Raw genomic sequence first — 14,375 nt, forward strand, 5'->3', positions numbered from 1 at the left:
AAATTCTTCACTGGAGTGGTGGGAGTGTACAACGAGCATCCAGATGAAGTGGTAGATGAGGGCTGGATTTTAACATTTAAGGGAATTTTGAACAGGTACACGGATGGGAGAGGTATGGAGGGCTGTGGACTGGGCGCAGGTCAATGGGACTCAGTGGTTCGGCACTAGAGGGGCCGAAATGGCCTGTCTCTGTGCTGTAATTCTCCTATCTTCACTGAGGTCGCCTCCACTGTTTCAATGGGCAGCAAATTCCTCAGATTCACCACCCTCTGCGAGAAGTCTTCTCAGTCCTGTCTTCTACCTAGAGGCTATGTCCCCTCGTGGCTCAGACCTTGATGGAGGGCTCAAGCCTAAAACATTAGTTATGTATCTTTATCTTGGCTACATCAAGGGTACTGTTTGATCTGCTAAGTTTCACTTGCATGTGCGGGGAGATCTGCTCGCAGCCACTAAACCCCCCCAGCAGTTTTGCGGAGATTTTTGCGGAAGGGACCGGAGCAACTGGCTCGGAGTTTATTCGCTGTAACACAAGCCGATGACTCGCATTTCCTTCCAATCCTGCCCCGTTCTGCTGGGTGCTGCGAGGCTTCGTTGGCTGCGACTGGAGGTGATTTTAAAAAATTGTCCTCTGCAGTCTGTCTGTCCAGGGCGAACCTCCTCGCCGCCGCTGTATTAACCCTCTCTTTCTGCTCCCCAGACCCCAGGAGAATGGTCCGTATTCTAGCGAACGGAGACATTGTGCAAGATGACGACCCTCGGGTCAGGAAGGCGCCTCCACGCCGAGAGGAGCTGAACAGAGGACGACAGGTCGGTGTCCCCCGCGGGGGCAGGTGAAGGCTCCTGGTTCGCTCACCCCTTTCAGGTCTTCGCCGCCTGCCAGCGACCCTCAGACTCACAAGATGCAAAGTTCCACCGTGTCACTGCCCACTCCCCACTCCCCGCCTCGCTCCAGTGAGGAGGCTGACTTCAAACGGTGACATTTGGGGTCCCCTGCGTCTTCAAACAAGAATTCCGCAAATTCCTTACAATGAACAGGAACAAGACTTCATGCCTCTGACCTCCACCAGTCTCCGTGTTTCCTGACACTCCCCCGAAGGGAGACAAGGAATCTCCCATTTCAACACAGGGCATTCCTTCCAGCACTTGATTTGTTTTTTTTTTGTTTCCATCTGGAATGTACTGTTCACTTTGTGTTCTGGCCAGTGAGTGTTCATTTGGAAGTAATGCTGCTCTTCTGGCCAGTGAGTGTTCATTTGGAAGTAATGCTGCTCTTCTGGCCAGTGAGTGTTCATTTGGAAGTAATGCTGCTCTTCTGGCCAGTGAGTGTTCATTTGGAAGTAATGCTACTCATAAGGCTGTACCTGGGCTTGAATGATGGTCCCCTCTCCATCAGAGAGAATGGGAGATCGCTTCATTCATCATCTGGGCTCTCTGTCCACTGCAGATCTCCCAGTGGCCACCCATTTCAATTCCCTGACCCATTCCCTTGCTGACGTGTCTGTCCATGCTCTCATGCACTCCCAGATTGAGACCATCCATAAATTGGAAGAACCACACCTCATCTTTCACCTGGGCGCCCTCCAACGTGATGACACTAACAGCGACTTCTGATTTATTTTAAACTCCCCCCACCCCCTTCTTCTTCCCCCTGTTGCCTTTCCCCCAACTCTGCCTCCCTTCACCTTCTCTCTCCATATTTCATCTCTTATTAATCCAATTAACACCATATGTTGGTCTGGACTCCTCCCCCTGATAGTCTTCAATCTCTTTATTCTGACCCTTTCCTGACTTTGCTATTTCTTTGAAGAAGGGCTCAGTCTCAAAATGTCGGTAATATATCTTTACTTCCTATGGATGCTGGGTGACCAGCTGAGTTCCTCCAGAATTTCTGTGTTTTTACTCCAATCACAGCATTTGCAGACTTTCGTGGTTCCCTCGAATGGAAGTTCCCTCTTTGAAGGTTGTGAAATTCACAGCCTTGATTTATTTTGTGAAGCCTCTAAAACAGGGGTGGGCAACCTTATTTTTAAAACTCACATTTCATGTTAAGTATTCATTTTGCCATAGGTGCTCTGTGATTAGTTAGGGATTGTTTAAGGTGGAATATGAGTGGAAGGAAAAAGATTGAAAACCACTGTTTTTGATCGTACCTAATTGACTCGTTATGTGTAGGGTTTCATAACTCCAAAAGAAATGGGCCAAAGACAATTTTTCTCAAGCATAATATTTCAGTAACAATTGGGTCGAGACCAGTAGTTCTCAACCTTCCTTTCCCACTCTCATATCACCTCAAGCAATCCCTTACCAATCACAGAGCACTATGGCATGGGGAATACTTAAGGTGGAATGTGAGGGTTTTTTTTAAATGTTGCCCACCCTGGCTCAAAAACATAAAATGGGGCTATACAGCTCTGTATGAACAGTCTCTTTGACCAAACTGGCTGAGCATCAAGTTTTATTTGCTCTTGCTTCAAGTGAAGAATTTTAGGATGTCAAAGTGACACCGAACTGAAGCTCACTAAAAGTAAAATATGAAAGTCTATAGACACCATGATTCAAATAAAATCACATATACCTTGATAAAGGGCTCTAGCCCGAAAGGTTGGTAATGCATCTTTATCTTTGCTAAATAACGAACACTGTTTGACCTGCTGAGTTTCTCCAGTATTGTGTTTTTACATGAAGCCATCTAAAAAGTTGTTGAAAAGATCCTTCTTGTTTTAATAAATCATCCTTATGGTTCCCTGCTCCATTAATGGATAATAGCTGTGGCTTGAGCACACAGTAGCCATTGGAATTGTGGGTCAGACTTCTAATATGATCCCTCATCAGTGTCGGTGGCAATGTTAAACAGGGTCATGGCACTGTGCCTGACCTTGCAAGCTCCATAGTGATTGCAGGTCTGCAGTGCTGCATGTCTGCAGATGAAGGAGAATGGTGAGCAGTCACAGTGCTTGGGGCTCCAGATGGTGTATTGCCAGTATGGGGCCACATTATAGCATCTGTGGCTTGAAACTATAAATGCTTGGGGCAGTGGCAATGAGAAATTTAATACAATAAAATGTCTGGAAGAGTTTATAAAATGTAAAAAGCATGTCCATGCAATCACACAGGATTTATTCCATGCAATGTGATGAACTGTGAGTTAATAACAAAGGTCACATGTTGAGACTCATTGATCACATTTCATTTGATAAATGATCAATGTTTGATGATGTCATTACATGAAGAAAGTACAAACGGGAAACTGACACCAACATTCAGACAATTTATGATAGGGAACAGCTATTACAGTTTCAAAGTTTCAGCAGGAAATTGATTCAAGCCCTGCATAACATTTGCATTAAATATAGCAGCTAACAGGTCTAATATCTAAGCACTGCTGCCCTGTTCGAGATCCATATATGGGTTCAGGACCAATATAGACCACCCAGTGCTGGGGCAGGAAGAATACCTTGGCTGTGGTGTGAGTTCACTGTAAGCTGAAGACAACTAGTTCAATTGTTGGAGTGACTGTTATTGACAAAACGTAAAGAAATGCCATCAGGATTATTAGGAAACCTTTAAATTCTGAAAATGGTGAGAATTTGCAGCCATCTTCTGCAATAAATGCAGTTATAAATGAGTTTAATGTGTTCTTGTTGAAGCTAAAAGATGCTGGGAAATTGTGAATACTTCCTATCATCAATTACACTGGACGACAATTTTTTTCGAAAGGCTTGCTTCCTGAAAAAAAATTGGGAATTATGATAGACAACTTTAAGCTGAATGCAGATCATTTCAGATCTGCTTTATCATGTAGGAAGTTGGAGAAAAATTAAATTAACTTTTATTGAATTTAGCATGTTTACCAGTAATCGTATAATGACGCTGACACATTGCATCAGTTCAACTGACCTAAAAAGGTTTTGATGTTGATTTTCGTTTGTATTCAGCATCTGATGCCTCTCATGTTAGTGTCCAACAACAGTCAGCCAGCATTGATGGATTCCAGGTCTCATGATACTGCTTTTCCATGGTCATGATGTCCTAGTGAAACCTTGCACCGTGTCCGTCACTGACGGCACCAAGATCAGCAGGGAGGAAATCCAAGTGCGAACGAAGAAAATGAATTTTCAATGACACGTTGCATTTCATGGTTTTGGATGCGTGAAGTAGACAAAATATGGCAGATAGGGAATTTTTAAGGTGATTTTCATGATCAGCAACTCAAAATCCATAAAATACAGTTCAGGAAGCAAATGTCTAGTAATAAATGTTACTTCCCTGTCACATTTCTGCACGTGATGACATCTACAAATAGACAGATTCCTGTTTACTATTGGAATTCAAGGGATATTGTGTAAAAGTGATCGTAGAGAGGCTGTTTGAGGTTCATCAAGATCCCATTGGATGCTAGATTGAACTAGAGGGACTCTCTTCTTGAGACCCACATTCAGACCATGCCACTGTGGCTGGATCCTCATTTCCCCTTGAAAAGGTCCAGAAAGCTCCAAAAGCCTGATTCGAGATTGAAAATTTCTGGAATCTGCTTGAAAGATGGTGGAATGCTGATTTTTCTCTTGTTCTTCTCTGTTTTATCAGGGTTATATCCACAATACAGAGAATGCATACCAGCCTCACCAGAGACCAGCCAACCAAGGACACTCGCTGTTTTCAGACATGAATCAGCGTTTGATTAACATGGGCTTTCCACGATGGAATCTGGGAAATCAAGTCATTGAACCCATCATGTCTGTCCTTCTTGTATTGATGCTAGTGTTATTTGGAGTTCGTGGTCTTGTTCTCATCGGTGGGTTGTATCTCTTTTCTCAGTTTGCACAAAGGTAACTGAAAGAATTGCCCAGTGCTTTTATCTGACTCTGTACAACAATATGTTTCTCCTTCCCCTCATCAAACTGTGTAAGAGAATATACTTACATTTCTAACCATAAGAAGGACACTGATTGTTTAGCCATCAATTATGCATTGTTGGACCTTTGGATCATTCCTCAGTTTGAGTGCATTAAAAGGGCATCTTCGTCTCTAATCATCATAATGCTGATCCAGTTGATTCAAATCAGAAATTTAAAGAAAACTTTTATCCGGAAGAGTGACCAAAATTTAATTGAATTGTCTTAAAAATGCAACTGTCGCATTGGGAAGGAAACCTTAGATCTCACAATCAGATTAGTTCTCAGTCAACTAATTGCGCACCTCAACAGAGACCGGGCAAGGTTTGGAACACTTCTCACCTTATCAAACCATCACTATCATGACCTGAAGAGCTACCACTTTAAGTGACAGAAATTCATGCAAACCTAGCAGTAAGACCTTTGGGAATCCATCCTCTTGCTTCATTTGTTCTGTGTGTTGATGGTACAGACTGATTTTGAGATAACAATTACATCGTAGGGAAAGGTTAACCAATGCGTAACTGGACTAGTATCCTGTGGCTTGTTCTATTAATTTTGAAAAGCAACAGAATTAATTAAATAAATCAGGATTGTGAAACAAATCTCAGCAATGGTGATGATGGAATTAGTGGAATGTGTGAAATCCCATCTAATTCAATGCAGAGAAGGAGAGGATTGAGTTGGAGTTACTGATTTCTCTTGAACAATCATGAAATAAAATTATTATCAATAAATCTAATGTATTTATTCATTGATTCTTGCTTCATTTAAGTTGGAGGCACCATTGAGCCCCATTAGCCTGGTCTACCTTTCAAAGAAATTGTGGCTCATGTGCATCTAAAACACTACCATTGACCAGAGCGCCATCTTTAACAAAACTGTATTCTAATTATCCCCAGGCAAGCAGAATCTTGAGGGTAAGGGATTTCCAGACTTGTGTTGGCCTTAATGTGAAGAACCTTATATCTATCAATAAAATTGAAAAGAGTCCAGAGAATATTGCTGGGACTTTGGGAACTGAGTTATAGGGCAAGGTTAAACAGGTTAGGTCTTTATTCTCAGGGGCATAGAAAAATAAGGGGAGATTTGATAGAGGTATACAAAATTATAAGAGGTATAGCTGGAGTAAATATAAGTTGTCTTTTTCCACTGAGGGTAAAATACAAACCAGGGGACAAGGGTTAAGGGTGAAAGGGGAAAAGTTTATGGGGAACATTTGGGAATGTGGAATGAGCTGCCAGCTGAAGTGGTGAATGCAGGCTCAATTTTAACATTTAAGAAAAATTTGGAAGGGGTATGGAGGAGTATGGACTATGAACAGGGTGGAAGTCAGTGGGACGAAGCAGAATAATAGTTCAGCACAGACCTGAAGGGCCTGTGTTGTAATGTTCTCTAGTTCTAACCACTTATGGGCGTGGCATGTTATCAGAAGTTGGTTTTAAGCTGATAGTCTTCAATGTAAGTATTCCAATTTGGTAACAACCTCCTGTTCTGTCCTTCACCATCCCTCAAGCAATTGAATTTGCCTTTGTGTTTTCTGCCTCCAGTTTCATGTGTATAGCAGGGTTTAGGCTCCCAGGGCTGGCTGTGGTTGATACAGAAACATCCTCAGGATATTTGTTAATATTTGTCCAATATTGTTTCTGAATCAATTTTTTTTAAAAATTTAGACATACAGCATGGTATCAGGCCAATTCAACCCATGAACTGGTTCCGCCCAATTGTCACCCCATAATTTACACCCCTGATATGTTTTGAACGGTAGGTGGGAACCGGAGCCCCCAGAGAAAACCAACACACAGTCTGGAGTTGGCATTGATGATGGGCTAGAAGTGCAATTTCTGTGATGTACTTTTTTTTAATGAGTCTCCCACATTCTATCTTGTCCCATAATGAATGAGTCTTCGATTCCCATCACATATCGGTGATTTTTTTTCCTTTCTTATCCTCCAGTTAGCTCCAGTCTATGCTCTTAACTGAATGATCCCTTGCTTGAAAAATGGATTCTGTGTGTTCACCTGTAGTCAGCTTCTTTTAAATTTATGCACATCAATTTAATTTCTTTTCAGACTTTTTTATTCCAAAGAAAATAGCCCAACCCTAGCTAGTCTTTGCACAAAGCTATAATTCTCCAACCCTGCCAAAACAAATCTAGTGTCATCAGATTCATGCTAACTCCGTAATCCCACATATCCCATTCCCCACGGTCTTATCTGATGTACCCCATAATTTATTTTCTCTCGTACCTGCCCATCATTCCCCTTTGATTGTTTTTACCATTTACTTACACTTTAATGGGTAGTTTACCATAGTCTAAAAGCTAACCAACATCCTTCCTTTTACTTATACCCCGATGAAGGACTCAAGCCCAAAATATCGTCGTATTTTTACCTTTGCTGTGTAAAAGACACTGTTTGACCTGCTGAGCGTCTCCAGCATTTTGTGTTTTTACTTCAACCATGGTGTCTACAGATTTTCGTGATTTACTCCTTCCTGTTGCATTGTCAATGAAGTGATAAAGAAGGTTCAGGGGATCTGAATGATAAGCAGTCATTTCCACAGGCCTCATTGCACCTAATAATGATTGATTGGCACAGGTGGAGTGAGTTTGTAGTTGTTTCCATACCACGGTGAGTTTACAATTTGTAATAGCGTCAACCTGTTTCGCTGACCAAGGAGTGCATTCTGATCTAAGGGGTACAGTACATTGGACTCAATCTAGCTGGACAGCATGAAGTATCAGCCTGACATCGTAGGAAGGCATTTGCTGAGGGAGTGCCACATTGTGGAAAGGGCAGTACTGACATGTAAGGAGTTTGTACATTTTCCCCATTACCTGCGTGGGTTTCCCTGGGTGCACCGGTTTCCTCCCACCTTCCAAAAGATACGAGGTTGTAAGTTATTTGTGTGTAATTTTGGCAACATGCATTTAAATGGCCAAAAATTTACCACATCACGGGAGGGGATTACTGAGGCAATGTCACACAATGGAAAGGGCAGTACTGCTAATATTCCACACTGTGGGAGGGAATTACTGAGGAAGTGCTATGAAGGCAGCAGTACTTAGGGAGTGCCACACTGTGGGATGGGCAATACAGAGGGAGTGCATACTTATAAGACTGGCAATAACCAAACATGGTGGTGCTGCCAGAGCTGCACCCACGGAGAGTGAGGAGAGGAGACAGTGTCCTTCCACAGGGTTCTACTGCCCAGTCCAGTTATTGAAGGCGCCATACAAGATTTAAATGGCCTGTTAGAGCCAATGGTGGTTATTCTAAAATCTTGTGACTGCGAAGTCTGGGTCCAAGATGGCGACACCCATGTTCGGCAGCAGCCTCGTGAGGTTGCTGACTCCGGGGAAGCAGAGGATTGGTGCAGGGCACAAGAAAATGGGAAAATGTTTCAGAAGGAGAAGCAGGGGAGTTAACGTACGGGACAGTAACCATGGAGGTGAACCAGCGAGGGCTTTGTGGGTGAAGAATGCACTGGTGGCGGGCTGTTGCCTACTGCGGTAAAAGGACTCACGCCAGGCTGCAGACTGCTGGAGATTGGCTCAAAACTGGCTGAAGGAGCACCAAGTATCGGAACCAGGATGTGAGAAGGTGCTGAAGGCTTCCTGATCTTGTTGGGGGGGGGGGGGGTGGGTTCAGATCTGGAGCTCCAGTTGCCGATGGTTTGAACTGAAGCCTGTGTGGCTACAGGAATGCTGGAGGTGAATCCATGGATACTCAATGAGTCTGGGATGGGAGGAGGGCTCACTTTTGCTTCTAACTAAGAGATGCCTGCCATTTTCTTTTGAGGGCAAATCTGCCTTACAGCAGACTAAAACAAATTTTGTGTAATATAACACCTGTTTTATTACATGATAATAAAGGAATTTTCAATCTTGAGGGAGTGCTGCATTGTCAGAGTTTGTCCTTTTAGTTAGCTGCTAAATAATGTCCCAGCCTGGAGCTACTTTTGAAGTCCAAGGAATTTTCCTCAATGTTTTGGCAATATTTATCTCTTTCTCAACACAATGAATACCTGGTCAATATCCCAATGCGGCTTGAGTATCTAGCTGGATACAAACTGCAGCAGAGCTTAATACATTTCAAAAGCCTCTTTCCTTACATTCTGGAACTTTTAAGTGACATGCAAGTGTGCCTTTCTCATCAGTGGTATTGCTACTGATGCCCACATCAAAATGAATAAAGTCGATGGTCACAATTTTCTGGCTTTTTTTAAGCAAGCTGTTTTGTTATGATGTCCTATTGTCAGGAGGTAGAATTGCCAATGAATACATTTCTGCAGAAGATGCCCTGCTGCAGCCCAGACTCACAAAGGATAAACAGTGGTGAAGACAAAACATGCAGACCTACACACCAGACATTAAGCAGTGTGGCTGACAATGACTCTCCTTTCAATGAACAGAAGCCTGGGTTTGTTCAGTGCAACAAACTACATTGCAAATAAAGGCTTGGGTCTGGGACATGTTGATGTTTCAAATTTAGCTTCAGCTTATTGTTCTGTTATTTCCCTCCCCTCCCCCGACTACCCCCCCCCCCACCGCCCCCCCCACAACCTCCTGTTCAGGACCTTTATTTCAGTGTGGAAACCCATTTAAGATTAGTTTAAGCTCCAAGGAGCTACCATTTCCAGATTGACCCCTGGTTACAGAGCTTCCCTCCCACTGAGGAGTTAATTCAGTTATTTTCATTACACACTGGGATGAGTTATTTTCAAACTGATGTGAGAGCCACCCCGACAAATTCAATCCGGTCCCAGAACTTCTTAAAGCATGAGCAACTGTTTACAAGTCAGGAATAGTTCCCTTTTTTTAAAAAAAAATCTTGGCATTTCTTTAACTCCTTCCACAACCTCAGGACACCCCAAAACACTTTACAACCAGTGAAGTGCTTTTGAAGTGTAACCGTGATTGTAATGTAAGAAATACACCGGCCAGTTTTCACAAAGCAGGTAGAAATTAGATAGTGACGAGATAATCAGTTTTACTGATTTGATTAAGAAATAAATATTAGGAAGGACATTGGGTGGTCCTCTTCAAAATAGGACTCAAGGGATCTTTCTATTCTACTTAAGAGGTCAGAGTTCCATGCTGCCTGACAACGTAGGGAATTGCTTCACTGTATCCTGGTCACAAAAAGCAGGACAAATCCAATCCCACTAATTATTGCCCAAACAATCTGCATCAAAGTAATGGGTGGTATTATCAACAATAAGCCATTTACTGATACTCACTGTTGGGGTTTGCAGGGATTATTTCACTCCAGATCTCTCCAAAGCCTTGGCCCAACATGGTTCAAAGAGCTGAATTCCAGAGGTGAGGTGAGAGTGACCTTTAACATCCAGGCAGCATTAACCAAGTTATGGCATCAAGGAGTCCTGCTAAGACGAAAGTTAATGGGCAGCGAGAAAAAAACTCTCTAGTACACACATGTCAAACTCTGGCCCGCGGGCGAAATTTGGCCCGCGATATAATTATATTTGGGCCGCAAGATCATTTCAAAAATGTATTAGAGGTGGCCCGCTGGCCGCCGCGCCAGTATAGCGCATGCACAGTAACACAACAAATGCATTGGCGTCAGCCCACTAATCGCCCCCACCTCCTCTGTTTACGTTGCAGGGTCTCACCGTGGACTCAGGTTTTGGGGCCTGGCCGGTGTCAGGGGAAGCCAAGGCCGCTCCCCAGCGCCCGGAACCGGAGGCCTCGGGCTTGACCTCGCCAGGACCGTTGCCCACTCCCCCTCCCTGCCGCAAGCCAATCCGCGACTCATGGTGACGGGGCCGCTGATCCACCGAGATGCCGCCCTGCAGCGAGAGCCGATGCCCCCGCACTGTCGTGTCCCCCCGCCCGCCCCCCCATGGCAGCGCAGCCTGGCCGGTGTCAGGGGAAGCCAAGGCCGCTTCCCAGCGCCCGGAACCGGAGGCCTCGGGCCTGACCTCGCCAGGACCGTTGCCCACTCCCCCTCCCTGCCGCAGGCCGATCCGCGACTCACGGTGACGGGGCCGCTGATCTGCCGAGATGCCGCCCTGCAGCGAGAGCCGATGCCCTCGCACTGTCATTGTCCAACCCGATCGCCCGCAAACCCCGCCCTCCCGCACACAGGCCTGAGTAAGGATTATGAACTTTAATCTCAGGATAAAACGATCTTCCAATAGTTTCATGTCACAGTGATAAATATATTCCTGGTTAAAAATGGTCCTGCACCTGGATACAAGCTCATTGGGCATAAAACTTGAAAAGTGTGTAAATCAAAGGATATCTGTACCAATGGAAAAAGGGCATGGCAAATAACCCTGCTAGAGTTCATGCCCACAATCAGTCACCCATTGGATTGTTTCAGGAATCATGTTATTCTCCCACATTCTCAATAGCCCTCAGATTTTACTATTCGACAGCACACTAGCAACATTTGACAAATCCTCTATAGAGAAATATTATTTATTGAATATTTTATTTCTCATTTGTTAATGTTTCTGGAAAGAGTTTATCCAAAACTATTATTAAACATTTATTTTAATAAGAAAAAGTTTAACATTACATATGTTGAAAGAAGAGAAAACATGCAGATGTTGTTGAAAAATTTCAATAAATATTTAGTTCGGCCCTCGACTTAGTCCAAGTTTTTAATTTTGGCCCTCCGTGAATTTGAGTTTGACACCCCTGCTCTAGTAGTTGCAGTCATCCACTGCATAAAGAGAATTTGTTCCAGCTGTTGTTTTCAGCCATTGGGTAGGAGTTCCTCAGGACAGTTTCAGAGGCCAAACCATCTTAAGATGCTTCAAAAATCTCTTTTTTCCATGTAGTTGAATTGAGGATATTTACCGATGAGTACACAATGTTCAACTCCATTTACAACTCCTCAGCAAATCTTTCCTCTGGCTGAGATATGTAACAAACTCAAATATTGAGTGAGGAGCAGATGCAATTTCAGTGCGAGGTAGAATCACAGCAACTCATTGAAATCCTGCAGAAAATGGGACACAACTTCTTCAGAGAAACACAAGAATTGCAGATACTGGAATCATGAGCAAATACTAGAACGTTGGAAGGTCTCAGAAGGACTTGAAAAAGAGTCCTGATTTGAAACGTTGGCTGTCCCATTTTATCCATGGAAGCTGTTCTAACCATAGATGCTGCCTGACCCACTGAGTCTCTTTGGCTTCTTGTGTTTGCACAAGGAGTCTAATTGAATTAACATTTTCTGATGAGAGCAGTTGAGAAATAGCATCAAGAGAAGAGACATCATCTCCAAACATATAATCGATCTCTCAAATGCCACAGGGGTGGGTGTGTGTGTGTGTATATACGCCAGTATCCAACACCGATGAGGAATTGGTAGTGAATTTGCTGGTTGCTTGAGATTGCATGTTGCTTGATTGGCAAACTAACCACTAGGGTGCGCCAATTGTAAACTTTCAGTTTTAGCTTATTTGTTAACCTATTTATTTTCTGCAATTTTTTTTTTGCTGGTTGCTTGAGGCTACCGGTTGCTTGAATTCTGGATAACGGGGATTTTACTGTATTCGTGTATTCATAACTGGGATGCTAAGCCCCCTTCCATTTACAGATTTGAATTATTTCCATTCCTTTTGTTCATTTTTTGGGATGCGGGAGTCACTGGCAAAATAATTGTCCATCCCCAATTGCCCTTGACATCTTCTCAAATCACTGCAGTTCTTCTGGTACAGATGCTCCCCCAGAGTTACTTTAAGCAGGGAATACCAGAATTTACTGTACATCCCAGCAATAAGAAAGGAATAGAGATAGACTTACAAAGAGTGATGTGTACCTTGGAGAGGAACCTCTACATTTGAGTGTAATACATTTGGAAAGTACTGTCAGATCAGGCTGGGTGAGTAGCTGAATGTTTTGTAGATAGTACACAGTGGTGGAAAAGCAATGCCTTGGAATGATGGATGGATGCCAATCATGTGGGTTGCTTTCCCCTAGATATTATGGAGCATCTTGAGTGTTGCTGAAGCTACACCATTTCAGGTCTGGGACATTGAATCACATTTAGAATTTCAGAATCAGAATCAAAATTTATTGTCATGAACAGGTCACAAAATTTGTTGTTTTGCAGTGCAAACATTTATATAACCCACCATACAAAATAAATAAAAAATAGTGCAAGAAAATGTCAAAGTAAAGCAGTGTCCATGGTTTATTGTTCATTCAGGAATCTGATGGCACAGGGGGAAGAAATTGTCCATCCTGCTGAGTGTTCATCTTCAGTCTCCAGTACCTTTTCCCTGATGGTAACAGAGTGGAGGGGGGGGGCATGGCCTGGGTGGTGATGGTCTTTGAGGATAGAGGCTGGAGTGATGGAGTGAAGACTGGTGCTCCTTATGTCGCAGGCCGAATTGACAACCTTCTGGAATATTTTCTTGTCAATGAAAGGATATTTATTGTGACGTCTTTCCCAGTGTGGTCATTGACATACAACCTGCTACATACTCACTGCTTCACCCAGGTAGGGAAATCCAAACCTGAAAGATATATTAATTACATTACTGATAGATGTATTGGATTGAGCCATGGAGAAACAGACATTTCTGGAATATTTTTCAACAATGATAATTACCCAAAAAGAATAGAGACCCATTAAAAAATGTTATCATATAGGCCAGTTTCTCTTCTTAAAGTTGACTATAGAATTGTAGCAACAGTGTTGTCCAACAGACTGGGGCAATATCTGCTGAAAGTAGTACATCCAAACCAGGTGGGATTTGTAAATCTAATTACAACTTCACTGTATAAAATGTTTCAAAGGGCATTAGAACTCATATTCACAACATATTAACCCATGATTGGATTGAGGTTGAGTCATATTTAAGTTCCAATTCTGATTCCACAAATCTGATTCTGAAATCTGCTTGAACTACAGCCATCAGACTAACACAAACCAGCAGAATTGAGTAACCTAAATCTAAATGGTGACTATAATGCTACCACTAGGGGGAAGCATTCTCTGCCTAAAGCTGTTTAAAAATGAAAAATCAGAACTCAAGTTAAATCTTATCCAGGGACCATATATTAAATTGATTTTTGGAACAGGGAGATGGAATAGGGGCTAGCTCCGTCCACTCCACGCATCGACCCAGTATTGCAGTGCCTCTGGGAACGGTGTACAAAAAAAAATCTTTGAACAGTTACATTGATTTATTTACTTCACAAATCATTTGTTCCAAAGTTAAGCTATTAGCTCCCAAAGACTGTTGCATGCTTGTTGAGTTCTTGATCAAAGCTAAAAATTGTCATTTTTGCAACTGTCACCATTTTAGTTACTAGGGTGTAAGCAAATTATTGACATTGGCAAAAGTGTAGCTTTCAATAATCTGTTTGAAAAATACATGTTTATCTCCTGAGCTGAAGTAGTTTATTTGTTAATTGGCAAGACATCTGATCGTCAAATAAGAGTGAGTGATAATATGGTATGTAATGTAGGACTAGATGTTAATATCCCTTATCAC

At 42.8% G+C, this 14,375-nt stretch overlaps 1 protein-coding gene and 1 pseudogene across 1 annotated transcript; both read left to right on the top strand.

Moving 5' to 3' along the window:
* Positions 1–508: 508 nt before the first annotated feature.
* Positions 509–5,629, top strand: LOC138736313 (protein FAM241B-like). Its single transcript, XM_069885604.1, has 3 exons — positions 509–607; positions 698–807; positions 4,585–5,629. Exons 2-3 carry the CDS (start codon positions 709–711, stop codon positions 4,828–4,830), a joined length of 345 nt encoding a protein of 114 aa, XP_069741705.1. The 5' UTR covers positions 509–607; positions 698–708; the 3' UTR covers positions 4,831–5,629.
* Positions 5,630–13,879: 8,250 nt separating this feature from the next.
* On the top strand, positions 13,880–14,039 carry LOC138737784 (U2 spliceosomal RNA; annotated as a pseudogene).
* Positions 14,040–14,375: the final 336 nt, after the last annotated feature.

The sequence above is a fragment of the Narcine bancroftii genome, chromosome 6 (assembly GCF_036971445.1).
Source record: "Narcine bancroftii isolate sNarBan1 chromosome 6, sNarBan1.hap1, whole genome shotgun sequence".
NCBI lineage: Eukaryota > Metazoa > Chordata > Chondrichthyes > Torpediniformes > Narcinidae > Narcine > Narcine bancroftii.